Source organism: Erythrolamprus reginae, chromosome 2 (genome assembly GCF_031021105.1).
Source record: "Erythrolamprus reginae isolate rEryReg1 chromosome 2, rEryReg1.hap1, whole genome shotgun sequence".
In the NCBI taxonomy this organism is placed as follows: Eukaryota; Metazoa; Chordata; class Lepidosauria; order Squamata; family Dipsadidae; genus Erythrolamprus; species Erythrolamprus reginae.
The window spans coordinates 141409778-141428068 of record NC_091951.1 but is presented as its reverse complement, the minus strand read 5'-3'; the positions used below and the strand labels follow the sequence as shown (position 1 = coordinate 141428068).

Here is an 18291-nt window from a genome sequence, read left to right as displayed (position 1 = left end):
TCTTTAGAGATGGAGGTATTAAATCATAGGTTTCAAACTTGAGCTATCATATTGCAGTCATGTGATGTATTGTGAGGTTTTTTCCCTTCGCTGGGGTAGGTGTGACCAGCATGTGACACATCTGGCCTGTAAGCCACCAGTTTGACAGCCCTGTTAAATGATCCCATGTCCAGAACCTGATTATTTCATTCATCCTTGCTGTCTGAATTTAAATGGAGATCTTACACACTGCTTGATAATAGAAATGTTTAATCCATTTCAGGCACAGAAATGGATTAAATGGACACTGCCAAAAAAGTATATTAAGCCAAGAGAAAGAAATTGGGAGCAATGGAGAAAAAAATAACTGTGATAGATTTTAATAATACAATTAATATACTGCTAAAACTTGAGTTTCTGTTCCCTTTAACTGGGTGAAATAGTGCATCATAAGGTAAAAGTTTTTGAACCAAGGTATCACAAATGGACTAACTTACAGAATGCTGGGACCCAGGACTCTCAAAAGAAATGAAATTTGGGGAAGTTGTTGCTGTTTCAGTACAGCAGGGCTGTCCATGGCTGCTTCAGCATAGTCTCACTACACTGTCACTTTCAGATGTAGTCACATGATCTCATTCTTAATGTTCCCTGGCAGTTTCCCACAAGTCTAAGGGAGCACCATTGCCTTTGATCTTGCATCACCCCGAGTCTGCGGAGAGGGGCGGCATACAAATTCAATAAATAATAATAATAATCACATTCCCTTGCTCCCTTCACATCCAGTGGCAGCAGTCACTTATCAGCCTGCTGGAAAGGGAAGGATAGGCTAGGATAGGCTAGGGTAGGGTAGGGTACAGGGAAGGAGGGAGGGAGGGAGGGAGGGAGGAAATTATTATTCACGGAAACATAAATTAACCATTCAGGCTTACTATGTATGGTAGGTTAACCTAGACAGTGATTTACAGTAATATGTTAACTACAGTAATATGTTAACTCAGACAATAAGTTTATACATGTGAGGCTACATCTGAGAAAAAAAGTGCATAGTAACTTTAAGTGAAGCTCCTGGAGTTGTGCCCAAGGTTTTGAGTTGGTAAGAAGAAAGTTTTAGAGCTTCTGTGTATGAATCCCTAGCATAAAACAATTTTATTGAATGAGTAGCAAAATTGTCAGAGCATAACAGGTTGTAACTTCGTTTTACTCCCGCTCCCATTTTCATCTTAAGCACAATTACAATTTATAGGAAGCCAACAGCTGTGGATTTCACACAAGTTCTTGCTTTTGCAATGATTCCACTAGAGGAAAAAACTGAGAGAGAAACCTTTTATGTTTTGGGTCAGCGTTGGAATCATTTCCATTTATCCTGTTCCATTTACCACTGCTGTTCTACATTGCCCAGTAACGAAGGGCTTTTCCCCCCATCTAGCAACATGACAATTCAGCAGCCAAATCTGGGGAAAATTTATCTTGGCAGTAGAGTTTTTGGAGATGCTAGTGGTCTGGATAGGAAGTTGTGTGCATCTCAAAGGCAGACGGTGTTGTGGTTGGCTCTGGCCCAGCTCCTGCCCCAAGGAATGTGGAGGTGGATGCAGGGGAAACATCAACATGTCATAGGCCTATTTTATGGCCGACAGAGGCAGGTAGTGCAGTTTCCTCGGACGAAGAAGAAGGTGGGGGTGACTTGGAAGAGGGGGGCTTGGCACACAGCCCAGGAAGCCAATCTCCATTATCTTCGGTCAATTCGAATGCTGAAGTCTTGGACCCATGCAGGCACAGAGTTATGCGTAGAAGAGACCAATTGAGGACATATTACAGGAGATAAGAGAGGCCATCTGTGTTTGGGTGGGGCTCTAGTAATTAGAGCTGCTGATACAAATAGCAGCATGTTGGTTTGGCCGTTGTGGAAGATTGTCTGATCGCAGTTCTTCAGGACCGTGTTTTGCTGTTTTCCGGACTTTGTTGATTTTTCACGCCTTTGAAACCAAAGCAGAGCAAAGTGTGTATGTCTCACTTCGAGGAAGAAGGAGGGCTGTGACATTCCTTCACAGCTGCTAGCTAAGTACTTAAGGACTGATTAAGGGAATTGTACAGCCTACAAGGTTGTTTTGGGACGAGTGCTCTTTGCAATACAAAAAGGGTGCTTTGTTTCTTTTGAATTTTGTGATAAAGAACATTGTTTTGAATTTTCAAATGTGTGTGTGTCTGAAATTTGTACCCTTGAATTTTTGGGAGGCTCATACGAGAGAGCCCAGCAGAACAGAATGTAATGGTAAATTAACCAAGAATTAGATTTGAATTAATTAATTTATCTTCTTTAGGAGATAAAGTAAAATGCAGCACACGACGTGTACAGAGGACAGGATCCACCATGCATTGGAGAGGTGCCTCCATGGCCTTAGCAAAAGCACATTTTCTGCAAGTACATGGACAGGTAAGTGAAAAACGTTTACCTACTACTAATAAAGAAGTACTACTAGTAGAAGATATTATAGTAGAATATAATAGTGTACTAAAACAACTAGTATGTAGGTTTTGCTGAGCTAAGAGCCATAGCTGATTTTTGGAGCCGTGTACCAAAAGCTGACCTGGGAGAGAAATTCAATTTTGGTACTCTAAAATAATAAAATGTACAGTGAGTTTTATTACTTCTCAAGTATGAATTTGTTTATCTCCTCTTCCCTTCAAAATCAGAATTTAGTGAATTTAGAATATGGATTCCAAAGACTGCATGGGGCCATTGGGCTCTGAACTGTATATTATATGAAAAAAAAGGGGGCAACTGGTTTATGCACATTTTAATCTAAATAATAAACTATTATTACTACCCTTCCTTATCACAATTTCTATTCTAGGCTAAAGTTTTTAAGAGCCAAACTAATAAACCCCTGCATAGTAAAAATGTCTCCTTGAGAGCTGGTAAACACTGAATGTATGCTCAGATACTTTGCTCTAGTATTACAAGTATATTTTTGTGTTAAGCTCTGGCCATGTGGTGCTGCAAGTTTCAATAGCAGCAAGGTCACCACAAAGACTAGTTCCAAAGGTTAGACCAGGCAAAACATTCTTGGGAGTCAAACAAGGTCAGAATAGCTAAGGGAATGTTGTTTACAGGTGGGACTTTAGTGATGGGAATGTTTGTAGCTGCTTGAAAAGAAAGAAGAGGACAACTTGGTGGTAGTATTGCCAATGAATTTGAAAATTAAAATTCTGGTTCCATAGCTTCAAACGTTGTATTGCATATGAATGGTATTGAGATAATTTATTGAGCTTATATATGGTGGTTGAATAAAATACCCTTCTGTTCCATTTTTTCTCCTTTGACTAATACTATAGAAAGTATCTAGAAAAGCAAAACAGCTGGCTTTTGTCTTCAATTCCCTTCCCTTTATGCTCTAGACCAGTGATGGCGAACCTATGGCACGGGTGCCACAGGTGGCACGCAGAGCCATATCTGCTGGCACGTGAGACATTGCTCTAGCTCAGCACCAACGTGCATGTGTATTCTGACCAGCTAATTTTTGACTCACACAGAGGCTCTGAGAGGGTGTTTTTGGCTTCCAGAGAGCCTCCAGGGGTGTGGGGGAGGGCATATTCTCCTCCCCCAGCTCCAGGGAAACCTTTGGAGCCTGGGGAGGGCAAAACATGAGCCTACTGGGCCCAGGGAAGCTGTTTCTGTCCTCCCCAGGAATTGAATTATGGGTGTGGGCACTCGTGTATGAGTGATAGTGCACGTGATTGCCTTTTTGGCACCCGAGGGAAAAAAGGTTCGCCATCACTGCTCTAGGCAGATTTTTTCCCCACCAAACATATTTGCTTACTCTCATCATTGAGAGAAGTGTGTGTGTTTTTTGAAAAATACTTTATTAGTTATTTACATTAAAAAGGGGGTATACACAATCCAACAATACAACATTTACAAAGTGCATAAAATTACATAATTATTTATGCATAGGAATCCGTAGGAAAAAAGGAAGAACGAGAAAAAGAGTGAAAGGACAAGGGGGATAACAACATACATATATACACTCAAGACGAAATAAAGCATTGTGCTTTATACATGGGTTGTTCTGGTATCAGAGCTTAATATTGACACCTGCTGAATTGCAGGCTAATTGTTTTTGCAGCTTATTCATTTATAACAATATTATTTTTTCCTCTTGCTTATTATTACACATATATCTTGTTAGTTTATCCATTAACGTATCCATTTCTATGTGATTGCTTTCATATCCTCTATATTTTTCAATGGTATAATAGTGCCTTGCAATGGTAATATTTCCTCTTAACAGCAGTTTAGTTTTTCTCTCTTATATTAGTAACTTTAATAACTTTATCATTGTACTCATTAAGAGCAAATAGAAAACTTCCACTTGAGGGCTAGATGCACTAACCCTAGTTTAATTCAAAACCTGGGCATTTCCAAATCCTTGCCACCTCCATGACACACTAAGACTGGAAAGCAATACTGGGCTTCAGGCTTGTCTGTCCTTCCATCTTTCCTGCCACAGGTGTGTTGCCTTCCACTTCAAAGAAGGGTCTAATATTGTTCTATTAGTCAGTGAAACCTCACTTCAATTTCCAGATCTTTAGAAGAGGGAAATCAGTACCATTTCCCCAGGCACTGCCATTTTTCAATGTGGGTTAATGAATAGCAGGGTCTGAACTCTAAACGTTTTCTGAGCTCAATGCCCTTTGAGACAAAGGGGAGAAGATTCCTCACTCTGGGAAGTTCCTTTCTTCCCTGCTCCTTGTGTTACCCATATTTCTTGAATGCAAATGCCTCCAAATCTTGTCCAAATAGATTTAGAAGTAAGCAATTTCTTTTCTGCACAAAAACTCTGCTCTTTTTTGCAATACGATTCTGTGGGTTGCAAGTATGCCTAATACTGTTGGGGAGGGACCAAGACGTGGGGCCTCTATGCTTGATTTTCATAATAAATAGGTGTGCTAAGTTTAATGAGACTTTAATTTTAATGAGGTGGTGCAGTGGGTAGAGTGCAGTACTGCAGGAAACTAAAGCTGACTGCTAGATCTGCAGGTCAGCGGTTCAAATCTCATCACCGGCTCAATATTGACTCAGTCTTCCATCCTTCCCAGGTGGGTAAAATGAGGACCCAGATTGTTGGGGGCAATATGCTGGCTCTGTTTTTAAAAATTGCTATTGCTAATAGGCTGTTCTGCCCTTTGTTAAAAGGGCATTATAAATAATTGTTATTATTATTATTATTGTTGTTGTTGTTGCTGCTGCTGCTGCTGCTGCTGTTGTTGTTATTTGTTCATCATGTCTTCATCACTGATGCAGACACAATGAGAAGCAGATAGGGTTGAAGTCCTTAGAAGAAGCTCTACTGGTCCATTTGCAATCAATAGAAAGGGGAAAGAAAAAATATATGGGCAGGGGATGAGCAGAGAATAAGAGTTGGGGGAAAGAGAGACTCCTAGATGTTTGTGCATTCCAACCGTTGCCCGAGGCTTCCTAGCCACCCTAATAATTTACACTGGCTTCCCATGTCTGGAAATACCGAGCGATTCTGAATATTTTTGCATTTGTATGCTGAGTGCAAAAGTCTGTCCATGTTGTGCAGGATATGTGCACAGCCTTTGGTTTGTAGAATTTTCCAATAGCAAGCAGTCTGAGTGTGATAGCGGAATAGAAAGAGAAGATGCCCCTATTGTATCCACTTGGATATTTATGTCACTAATTAGACCAGGGGTGTCAAACTCAATTTCATTGGGGGCTGCGTCAGGGTTGTGGTTCTCCTCAGGGCCAGAGTAGGCATAACTAGAGTGGGCATGGCCAGCTTGAAGTCAGTCATGTCGGGGGTACCTGTGGTCCGAGCGCTCTGCCAGAGAAAATGGGTTCACGGACTCATTTTCAGCTGGGACAGCCTCCTGCAACCCTCTGCCACTGAAAACAAACCTCAGGAGGGCTTTCACTGGCAGAGGCACCAAGGGCCAGTCCTTTGCTGTTCCTAGGTGGCCCTGTGGGCCAGATATAAGCACCCCATGGGCCATATGTAGCCTACCAGGCTTTAGTTTGATATCCCTGAATTAGATGGAACCCTCAGACTATTGCTTCCTTTTAACCATCTGAAACCTTGTAGAAATTCTCTGGAACAGACTTTTGTTTTTTGAAGGGGTCTGCAAATAAATGGAATTGCCTTGCATTGAAAAAAAGGATGGGGCAAGAGAGAGAGAGAGAGAGAGAGAGGGAGAGAGAGAACATGCTAGACTAGGAGTAGGCAAAGTTGGCTCTTCTATGACATGTGGGCTTCAACTCCCAGAATTCCTAAGCTAGTATGATTGGCTAGGAATTCTGGGAATTGAACTCCATAAGTCACAGAAGAGCCAACTTTGCCTACCCCTGTGCTAGACAGTTTAAAGAAATGTGCCCCCCCCCATCCTCAACAGGCTAAACTAGATGGAGTTTTGCCATTTAAGGGACATGGTGGCTCAGTGATTAAGATGCTGAGCTTGTTAATCAGAAAAGTCAGCAGTTCAGCGGTCCGAATCCCTAGCACCACATAATGGAGCGAGCTCCTGTTACTTGTCCCAGCTTCTGCCAACCTAGCAGTTTGAAAGCATGTAAAAAAATGTGATTAGAAAAATAGGGACCACTTTGGTGGGAAAGTAACAGTACTCTGTGAGCCTTCAGCATTTAGTCATGCCGACCACATGACCACAGAGAAGTCTTCAGACAGCACTGGCTCTTTGGCTTAGAAATGCAGATGAGCACCATCCCCTAGAGCAGTGTTTCCCAACCTTGGCAACTTGAGGATATCTGGACTTCAACTCCCAGAAGTACCCAGCCAGCATTCGCTGGCTGGGGAGTTCTGGGAGTTGAAGTCCAAATATCTTCAAGTTGCCAAGGTTGGGAAACACTGCCCTAGAGCCAGGCTAGAATACATGTGCAGGGAACCTTTACCTTGTTGTTTTAGTACACGCATCATACAGTGGTACTTCTACCTAAGAACGCCTCTACTTAAGAACTTTTCTAGATAAGAACAGGGTGTTCAAGATATTTTTGCCTCTTCTTAAGAACTATTTTCTACTTAAGAACCCGAGCCTGGAAAAATTTCCAAGGAAATTTGAGAGCAGCACGAAGGCCCGGCCAGTTTCCTGCCATTCCCCCTGGGTTTCTCTCTCTGGCATAGTGTATGGGCGGCCGGGTGTATGAGAGGCGCGTGCTCCTCCTCGCCGCCTCAGAGTCCCTTTTTTTTAAGCCTTAAAGTTTTGCATTTTTTTTAATTCCTCTCACCTCACCTTCTTCCTTCGGCATTGACTGTCATCCTCTTCTTCCTCCTCTTCCTCCCACTCAAATTCCGAGCTTTTATTTCTTTCCTAATGGGTTTGCATGCATTATTTGCTTTTACATTGATTCCTATGGGGAAAATTGTTTCTACTTACAAACTTTTCTACTTAAGAACCTGGTCACAGAATTAATTAAGTTTGTAAGTGGAGGTACCACTGTATTTTGAATGTCATTTTTACATGTGATTGTCAATTATTTCCATAATGTACCATCTTGCATTTTCTATCTTGGCTGCCATCAGTCTAAAATACTGACTCTAGAAAGTCAGGGGCTTCAATCAGTATTTATGGCAATTTATGGCAATTTCTCATGATAATTGTCATCTTTAATTTTAGTCAGCCTTTGTCTTCATCATGGGTGGAGCCTTGACATTTACAGCTCCCAGTGATGTTTTCAACAGTTGCTGGTTACAACCTTTGAGCTGCTCTTATATGACAAAGAATCAAGAGAGGAAATGCTAACCACAGATGCCAAGTTAAGGATTTAGCATTTCCGGGGGACAATATAATTCTAAGAAGAACATGCTGCATTCTGAAAAAGTATCTCCCCCACTGTATCATCTCTCAGCATCATGAATTTTGCCACCCACCATCACCCAGCTATAAAATTTTGCTGGTTTCAGAATGTGTTATTTGACACATTGAGCACATTTACAGAAAACAAAGGGCTGTTTTTGCCCCCTGGCATCTCCTACTCCTAGGGTAGGAGACACTCTTATTTTAAATTTTAGGAAGGTGCTGCCAGTCAATGCAGCAATAGCGAATTATGTGAACTAGTAGGCAGCATCTTCACTTTCTATGAGTTACTGGATTTAGAGGCTTGTTTAACCCAGGTGAATTAAATATAAAGTTGGTTAAAAAATAACTTAAGAAAAAGACAATGACCGGCCCAGTGGTTGTATATCATAGTTGCTTTTCTGATACTCATGTTGACAGTATAAATCTTCACTTTGCCATTTAAGTTATCAATAATTAGTCTGTATTGTAATATTAATTATCGTATTTTTCGGAGTATAAAACACACCAGAGTATAAGATGCACCTTAGTTTTTGGGGCGAAAAATAAGGAAAAAGAATCTGCTTACCAGATATTCATCTGGCTAGCATCCTTAGTCTGGTCAGTTTTAGCACATTGTTTTATATCCTGGTTAGGGCTTTAAAAAAAACCTTATTTGGAGAGAGTAACAATGAAAGAGCTTGCAAGCAAGTAAGAAATGGGAACATTGTTTGCACCTGGTTAGGGCTGGAAAGAAACATTTGGAGCAAGTTAGAGCAATGAAAAAAAAATCCCGCAAAGATAGGCCTTTGCATTCTTAGCAGAGAGTAACAATGAAAGAGCTTGCGAGCAGTAAGAGCTGGGAACATCGTTAGTACTTGGTTAGGGCTGAGGAAAAAAAATCTTCGAAAAAAGCTGCATTCAGAGTATAAGACACACCTGAATTTTCAGCATCTTTCAGGGAGGGAAAAGGTGTGTCTTATACTCCAAAACTACGGTACTGCTACTAAACATATTTAAAAATGGCATATACAGTTCTTCTGCTTTGTTCTCAGATCAATCCTATCATTCAATGGATAATCTCAGAGCATCAGACCTGAAGGAGGGTTTTAACTTAAATCTCAGATTCCCACCTGGACTGATTTTGTCCCTCCTTCAAGGATTAGTCTAAATACAAAGATATTCCCTCTATGATTTTAAAAGGCAGGATAGTCTTTTCCTATCCCTTATCTGGCCTATCCTACCTTCAGTTGGTACACCAGTACACGTGCTTTTCTGCTCTGAGTGACAGATGGAAAACACACCCTTAGGTTAAAAAGGGCATACATTGTCGGTTTGCATAGTATCAATGAATATAAATACCTCGCAATTGTGCAGGGGAAAAGATTTGAACATATGCCCTCGATGGAATGTAGTCAATGTATGTGCAATACCTCCATCTGCAAAATCTAGTGTACAAGTAGACTTCTTTAGTGAAGACTACTTATGCTCTTGACTTTCTAGTATGATTTGATATTCTCTATTTTTCCTCTCTTCTAAATAGCTGGACTTTGTCTGAACTGCTGGACCCTCCAGGAACTAGTTAGTCGTGATGCAGGGAACTACCTCATTCTCCTGGAGAAAATCCTACAGAAAACTCAAGAGGTAAAACAAAGGGAGATATGGGAAAGAAAATAAGATCTGATGATGAACCACCTTCCTGCTCACACAATTACTTTGTTCGCAGGAGTTGAACCCTCTCCAAAAGGGAAATCATCCTGGAGACTAGCATCTAATGAGATTATCTAACTGCCTCGCTGCATCCTTCTTAGAATTGATCCCATCTTTATTGAGAGACATCTGGTCTCAGTAGATTTTAGTAACTAGTTTGAAACTGTCAGTTCTGTTTTCTGATGTGCTGGAAACAGCAGCTAAAGTTCAGAGCTGGGTCAGGCAGGGCTCAGAAAGGTGTTGTTGTTGTTTTAATTTATCCTGTTTTGAACAACAGCTCTTGATATGAAGCTACTGTCCTAATAATAAACATTCCTTTGGCTGAATGCCACCTTCCTCTCGTTTTCCAGAGAATATCTGTTTTTGTGAAATTGGCAGGTCAGCAAGAGAGGTAACAACTTTCTATTGAAAAAGGAACTTGCTTTGATTCTGAAATAAGGTTACTTCAGTATTACTGAATAGAGATTAGTGTAACAGGAGTTCTGGTGAATACACATGATATCTTCTGTAATTTTAAAAAAATATTATTATTATTATTCTTTTCTTCCTGTCTGTGACTTCCTGGTTCTTTAATAGAGCCTTGCCCCAGTTACATTGAGTTTTTGTAATTTAGAAATAGTATTTGGTTCAGGGTACATAAAGCAAAATCAAATCACAGGTGTGAATCCATTAGAAGAAAGTTTCCCTTTCATCTGTTACAAGACCATGGAATTTAATAAAAAGTTACACTTGGACAATAGGAAATAAACCAAAGGCTCTGGAGTCTTGGATGAAACACTCAAGGTCCTCTTTCTCTCTCTTTTAAAAAACCAAATCACTGTGTATGGAAAAAATATTAAATAAATGCAATACAGCAGGCTTCTTCTGTTGACTGCCAGCTCACTGCAATTTGGCAGTTCAAACCTCACCTGGGTCAAGGTTGACTCAGCCTTCCATCCTTCCAAGGTGGGTAAAATGAGAATCCAGATTGTTGGGGACAATATGCTGACCATTCCAGATACATGGGTGTCCAATCTTTTCTTGAAAATCTCCAGTAATGGAATAGCAAACATTTCTGAAGGAAAGCCATTCCATGGATTAATTGTTCTTGCTGATAGGCAATTTCTCTTAACTCTAGGTTGGATCACTCTTTGATAAATTACCATCTGTTACTTCTTATCCTCTGTTAGGTGCTTTGAAGAATACATTTTCTTCTTCTCTGTCACAATGTCATTCCTTTTCCAGTTAGCATCACTATCTAGAAAGATGTATTGATAAATTATGTTAAGTATTGTGCGAGAGCTCAAAATCACCATTCAAAGTGACTTTATCATTGGAACAAGTACCCTACAGGCCTGGTCCACATATTGTGCCACAACACGTTGGTATGTTTTTGGAACAATGTGGGAAGCCAATTTTTCTGCTCTGTAAACCAAGAAGACAATGGTTTGTGGTTTAGCATAATATAAACTATTGATTATACAACAAATTGTATTATGAAATATGTTTTAGTATAATGTGTAAAGCTATGCAAAATGAGATTAATATTGATCTTAATGGGTTTTCTTTTAAGTAGCTTACCAAATTGTATTTTTATTTACTGTTCTTTCTTGTTTTTATTCTTTACGAAGGTCCAAGAAAAATGTGACTACAATCTCTTTACTCCATTGGCCTTTCTCTTCAGTACAACTGTCCTGTGTGTAAGTTTGGAGCTTAAACTCTATAATTCGTAGAGTTTGTAGTCAAGTCTTTGTGATGATGATTCACTGTCATTTAGATTTTTTTTTTTAAATTGATGGGACTGTGGCCCTAATCTATCACAGAAGTGTGCTGTAAGTAACAACACTGGACCCTGTGTTTATTGAAGCAGTTAAAAAAATAAGTCAAGCAATATCATTAGAGTTAGAGGTTCTACTGGAGCAGTGATGGAGAACCTACAGCACGGGTGTAACAGGTGGCACGCGGAGCCGTATCTGCTGGCACGCAAGCTGTTGCACTAGCTCAGCTCCAACGTGCATGTGTGTGCCAGCCAGCTGATTTTTTTTGGCTCACACAGAGGCTCTGGGAGGATGTTTTTGGCTTCCAGAGAGCCACTGGGGGAAGGGGGAGGGTGTTTTTACCCTCCCCCTGGCTCTAGAGTCTTTGGAGCCTGGGGAGGGTGAAACACGAGCCTGCTGGGCCAGGGGTGGGCTGCTGCCCAGATGGGGGGGGATGACAAAAATGGAGCTCCACTGAAAGAGTATGGAAAGGGGCGGCATACAAATCTAATAAATAATACTAATACTAATATTACTACTACTACTACTACTACTACTACTAATAATAATAATAATAATAATAATAATAATAATAATGTTGAAAGAAAATGCAGGGCGTTCTGCATAATCTACACCCCCGGTGTGGTAATAAAAATTTTGGTAGCCCTTCACTGTACTGGGCCCACCAGAAGTTTGAAAACAAGCCATTTCTGGCCTCCAGAGGGCCTCTGGGAAGGGGGGATAAACTGTTTTCACCCTCCCCAGCAATGAATTATGGGTGTGGGCACTTGCACATGCGTGATAGCCCACACGCAGACTCTTTTGGCACCTGAAGGAAAAAAAGGTTGCACCACTATACTAGAGGAAGTCACAGTAATCAGAGAAACCTTGGCTGCAGGAGCAAGCCAGAAATTTATTTTAATATATGTTTCAGAAGAAAGATGAGGTCAATTGGAAAAGCAAGTCGATGATCAGGTGATATCTCCACAGTCTAAATTCTACCTCTTCAAATCTATCAATCCTCAATAAAAATAAAAAGGAAGGGGTTTAAGGCAGGATATTGTTACTTTAGAAAGCAATAGCCATTGTAATAAATATGGATTGAACAATCTGTGTTTGAGAACTGTAGAATTTTTTGACACTTATTTCAGCTGTCTGTTGACCATTTTATTAAGTGATATTTATTGATGGTTCTTATAATCCATTAGAAGGGTGGACTTCTCTTCTTATAAGGACTATCAATGGCAATAATAAATGAAAGAGGGAGGGCGAGAATGCATATCAAGTTCCTTTCTACTGTGTTATGAAGATTTTGTTTTCCTTTCTTTTTCCCCCTGGAGCTTTTTTTTGGGGGGGGGTATGCTGTTAAGCAGGTAAATCTGTAGCATTAGCTCACATTTGATATCTCCAGTGGGCCCTTGTGTTATTTGTCCTCAAGTAATGTACCTCTTTAAAATACCTTTTCTCCTTAGATCCCCCATTTTCCTTCGGATTCTGATCTGCTTTTGAGAGCCGTGAGGATGTACCATGATTTTCTCACCTGGCCTGTGCCATACTGCAATATCTGTCAGGAATTACTTAACTTTATCAACAATGAACTCAAAGCTCCAGGTAGGAATCTTCAGGAATTTTGGGGAGATTGATTGAGCTAAACACACTGTCCTGTGAAGACAATTTTAAGCATGTTGATACAATTTTTAGCATGTTGATACTTTTACATTTCCTAGCCATGACTGTTTGACTAATTAAACTGAATAAATAGAAAGCATGAAACTGTCCCAAATTTAATTTTAGTCAATTTGGAAGCTGCCAGAAAGGAGCATTCGCTACAGCAGGAATAATAGTTTAAATAATTTTGTTCCCCCACTCTCCCCTGGCTTGGCTACATAACCAGACAGTGGCTAATTTTATTTATTTGCTTATACAATTTATAGACCACACAACATACAAGTAAAAGTAAATAAAAGTTACAAAAAATGAAATCAACTTATAACTCCTCCACACAGAATATATACAGCAAGGGCCCAAATCCCAGTTGCTCAAAGATGCAAATACGTACTACTATAGCTAGTTCTTTAATAACTTTCTGAACCCAATCAGAATGGGAGCCACCCAGAATCTGGTAAACCCCATTGGCTATTGCTCCTAAGCCCTCTTCGCAGCCATTTCCATCCTACTTTCTCAGGGTTTGTGAAAAGCAGATTGTCCCTCTCTCATTCCTAATTGGCTCTTACATGAACTTTGCAAAGCTGAAAGTCCCCCCAGCCCCCAAACTTCTCAATCTAGTCTTTGGCTCCAGATTCCGAATATAATAAACAAGACAGGCTTTTCAAAACACTCTAGGTCAGTGATGGTGAACCTTTTTTTCCCTAAGGTGCTAAAAGAGCATGCACGCTCGCTATCGTGCATGCGCAAGTGCCCACACCCATAATTCAATGCCTGAGGAGGGCAAAAACAGCTTCTCCCACTCCCCAGAGGCCCTCTGGAGACTGGAAATGGCCTGTTTCCCAACTTTTGGTGGGCCCAGTAGGCTCCAAAGGCTTCCCTGGAGCCAGGGGAGGGTAAAAACGCCCTTCCCATCCGCCCGGAGGTTCTCTGGAAGCCAAAACGCCCTCCCAGAGCCTCTGTGCGAGCCAAAAATCAGTTGGCCGGCACATACATGTATGTTGGAGCTGAGCTAGGGCAACGGCTCATGTGCCAGCAGATGTGGCTCTGCATGCCACCTGTGGCATCCATGCCATAGGTTCACCATCACTGGTCTAGGTCATGGTGCATGTGGGTATGTATTAAAATTAACAGACAGGGATCTTAAGCCTTGAGAGTATTTAGCTGATCTATTTTCTTTATTTTCATCAGCACAAGAGGTGAGGAGGCAGAAAATTGATGGTTTCAATGTTTTTACTGTCAAATTTCACACTCTTGTGTGCCCAATGGAATGGGCACACACAGCATGGAATGGTTTGCTCATCCTTCATCACTGATGTCCTATTTTTTATGGTGAAAACTAGCTCATGCTGCTGCTTTGGCTGACCACTTCTCTTCCTTTACAGGGATTTCTTTTCAAAGGCTAATTAAAGATGAGCAAGGATTACCTCAAAAAGGCTGTGAGAATTCTACCGTGTAAGTATTAAACACTCACAATGGCTTTTTGCACATTTTTAGAGCAGCCTTCCTAACCTATATCCTCAGTAGCTGTGGTTTGCTCCCGGTTCAGCCTGGTTCAGTGAACCGGTAGCGGCAAGGGCAGGAGGCTCCGCCCACCCACACGGAATGCTTCTGCACATGCACAGAAGTATTGTGCACACATACGAGTGCACATACAAACTGGTAGTAACGAAATTTAGAACTGATTACTGATCTTCTGGATGATTGGACCATTATTTCTAGCCAGTGATGGGCTACCAACATTTTTACTACCACACTGTTGGCATGGTTTATGCATTTGTTTCAACATCTTTCAGTGCAATCTGGGTTGGAGCTCCAAATTTTGCTACCTGTACTGTGTTCCTGACCGTACCCATAGGAGCACATCACTGCTTCTAGCATAACATTTCTGTAGGACACCAGCTTAGGAAAAACTATCCTTAGGGAAAGAGGCTTTGTTCCTTTGGTGTGTTATTAACAGCTTTGGATCCTACTGGCTCTCTGACTTCAGGTGTCTGCTTGCAAACATTTCATTGGTAACATCACTAAGGACTCCACGCTGCAACCCTGAGCTACATATTCTCTTCTATTAACGGTGTGCTTGTTTTCCTGTCTTCTTTCCCTAGAACAGTCCTATTGCTGAATCCTTCAGAGGTTGATGCGGAATTCATTTCAGTTGCTGAAAAGCTAAGCTCTGCAGACTACTCCCAGCATACGTTACTGGTGACACTCCTGGAGCACACATACCAAGCTAACTTTGGGACCAGATGCAACCTGGAAAAATTACGTCAACTCCTGAAGGTAAAGAAAGTCCTCTGGCCTGGGCCTTTCTTTCTTTCTTTCTTTCTTTCTTTCTTTCTTTCTTTCTTTCTTTCGTTAGTTAGTTAGTTAGTTAGTTAGTTAGTTAGTTAGTTAGTTAGTTAGTTATACTGCTATTAATAGTAAAAATATAAATACAAATATTCCAAAAACATCAATAAATAAAATTATTTTCAGTTAGGCTTTAGGCTAGGATGGAGTATTTAGTATGGAGACCGTTTTGGTAACTTGTCAGTGACCTCTAGTGAAGGTAGGATGTGGGCGATGTATCTGTCCTGGCCTTCCTTGATTCCTTAATGGCCTTCAATATCATCAGCCATGATATCTTTCTGGACTGGCTGCAGGGACGTAGGAATGGGAAGTCCAGTTGCCTTCTATCTCCACAGTCAGTGTTGGTGGCAGAAAGAAGTCACATTTAATACTTCTGTTTCATGAGTTGCAGTGGGGCTCAATACCCTCCCCTCTTCTGTTTAATATATACATGAAGCCACTAAAGAGGTCATTCATTGCTTCAGGGGCATATTTCATAAATATATGGGTAGTACTTGGTTGCATATCTTGACCTCTGATTGGCCAAGTGATGTTGTCAAGATATTGTCCTTATGCCTGGAAGCTGTCAGTAACTGGATGGGAGGAACAGGTTCAAACTTATTACTGGGAAAACCTGGTTGTGGATGCTATGATCTAAGGCTGGGAACATTCCACACGTGGGTCTTGAATGGGGCAACACTCCCTCATTCAACAGTAGTGTACAGTTGCAGCATCTACTGGAACTCTTAGCTTTTGCTCGAAGAATAGGTGGCAGTTATGGTCAGGAAGGTCTTTACACAAATCTAATTTGTACAACACTTGCTCCCATTTCCAGATTCAGAGAAATCACTCTTACAATTACTCATGCCTTGGTTTTCTTCAGATGGGCTATTGCAACGACCTCTATATGAGGTCATTCCCTGGAAACCACTCAGAAGCTACATCCGATCCCTGGTGCAGCAGCTTGATCAGTGATAGGCAGGTCTTACTGTGTCCATACAAACTTCTGCTTCATGAGCTGCATTGATAGACCAATAAGCTCCCTACTGCACTTCAGAGAGCTAATTATTGCCTGTAAAGGTCACTGGCATAAGGGCTAGGTCTCTGAGTGGCTGCCTATTTCCCATAGTGTCTGTCCATCCTGTAAAATCAGACAAGGTTGACTTGTGATTAAACAGTGTTATCTAGCAGAATTCAGAAAGCAACAATAATCTTCCTCCTATCGGCTTCCCACCCTATTCAGCCCCCCACCCTACCTGCCATCAAAAAAGCAAATTTAGCTCTTTTTTCAGGCCTTGAGCTAACGTGTCTGGAAAGCCCTTCCAATTTGAGGTGGTATGAGATACGGTTTATGCTTTTCTTTTATTCTACCTTTGAGTTAATTTTGAAGGGTTTTTAAAAAAAAATTAGATTCTTTCTTTTTAGCTGCATGAAGTCATCCCGAGTTGTTTTTGGAACTGGACACCCTAGAATAAATTGTTTTTGTTAGTGCTGCTGTTGCTACTGCCACAGTGAATCTCATTTCTGCTGATTGCCGTATCTTTCATTTTTGAAGTAATTGCCAATCAAATCTTATATTGCTTTCTTTCTATGTAGTTGAAAACTGCAGAAGAACTCATGAAAATGTTCACCAGAACCACAGAAGCCCAGGAAATGGCAGTTCTGACTAACAGTGATCCTTCAACTGCTAGAGAACAGCTGGAATCTGCCTTGCTAGAAATCGCAAGAACAGCAGGGTTACCTGATATAGCAGGTAGGAAAGCTAAGACAGGTTTGTGTGAGTCCTTCGGAAGTTGGGCGGCATATAAATCAAATCAATTCAAACAAACAAACAAACACACACACACACAAACATACTGCCTCCATCCTAGTGGAGTTTGTCTACCTCTTAATGTGTCCATTTCTCTCTTCAGATGAAGGCCAGCTGTCTAAACTCCGTGTGATCCCCATCCCTATTGCTCGCTGTCGTGTATACAGATGGGATAAGGATAATTTTGGTAAGCTTTAAATCTGTACACTGGTTTACATGCTTAATAATGTTTTCAGAAGGGAGGAAGGATGGGTTGGTAAAATGCAGTAGGAGACTTGGGCCCAGTAGTGGGTTAATTATCTTCACCACCGTTTTGCTATTGGGAGCATGCATGTGCCAAGTTGTCTGAGCGGGTAGACGCAGCCTGCCATTACCACCGTGTCCAGTTCACCCATTCTGGAGTGAACCAGTAGCAACCCACTACTGCTTGGACCCAACATCTTTAAACTTAAAACTGGCCTTTTTTTTTAGAAATAGAGAAAGCTTATATAAAAGTAGAGCCTGGTATTATCTGATCCATTAAACTACTAATATCAATAGCTCTATGACAGACGTTATAGACAAATCACAACTTCTGGCACAAATAAACATTGCTTTAAACCAGTGCTTCTCAAATAGTGGGGTGCGTCCCCCTGGGGGTATGGAGTGATTCCAGAGGGATGTGTGTGACCCTGGGGAACATGTGTGGTCCCTCTGAATCGATCCCCCTGGATGGGGAGTGTTTTCCCACACTGTTCCAAACCCAGTGCTCCGAACCCAGAAGAGAAGGCAGCCAGGCGGGGCAGCAGGGTGGGTTCTTGCTTTTCTTGGTGGGTACCACACTAGCCGTGAATGGGATGGTGAATCTGCTGCTGGACAAGGAAGAGCATCCTCTGCAGCTGGGTGAAAAAATTGAATGGCACCTTAAAGTCTCCCTCCACACCATTTGCTTGCACGACCACAAGGTTTAATCCTTGCAGCTTATATTAAGTAAAATAATAAATATTAATGAGCCGAGGTGGCGCAGTGGGTAGAGTGCAGTACTGCAGGCCACTAAAGCTGACTGCAAGATCTGCAAGTCAGTGGTTCAAATCTCATCACTGGCTCAAGGTTGATTCAGCCTTCCATTCTTCCGAGGTGAGTAAAATGAGGACCCGGATTGTGGGGGCAATATGCTGGCGCTGTTAAAAAGTGCTATTGCTAACATGTTGCAAGCCGCCCGGAGTCTAAGGAGATGGCCAGGATAGATAGATAGACAGGTAGACAGACAGACAGACA

The 18291-nt window shown here is 41.3% G+C and overlaps 1 protein-coding gene across 2 annotated transcripts in view; it reads left to right on the top strand.

The window, feature by feature from the left end:
* The window catches only part of PIK3R5 (phosphoinositide-3-kinase regulatory subunit 5), a 73023-nt gene that overhangs the window by 36623 nt on the left and 18109 nt on the right, over window positions 1-18291 (top strand). For both annotated transcript variants that reach the window (XM_070735920.1, XM_070735921.1), the window contains exons 2-9: window positions 2298-2410; window positions 9329-9429; window positions 11106-11174; window positions 12704-12842; window positions 14282-14351; window positions 15002-15176; window positions 16821-16977; window positions 17138-17221. In XM_070735920.1, coding sequence (XP_070592021.1) covers window positions 2311-2410; window positions 9329-9429; window positions 11106-11174; window positions 12704-12842; window positions 14282-14351; window positions 15002-15176; window positions 16821-16977; window positions 17138-17221 — 895 coding nt within the window. In that variant the 5' untranslated portion in view covers window positions 2298-2310. The remainder of the gene's footprint in view (window positions 1-2297; window positions 2411-9328; window positions 9430-11105; window positions 11175-12703; window positions 12843-14281; window positions 14352-15001; window positions 15177-16820; window positions 16978-17137; window positions 17222-18291) is intronic.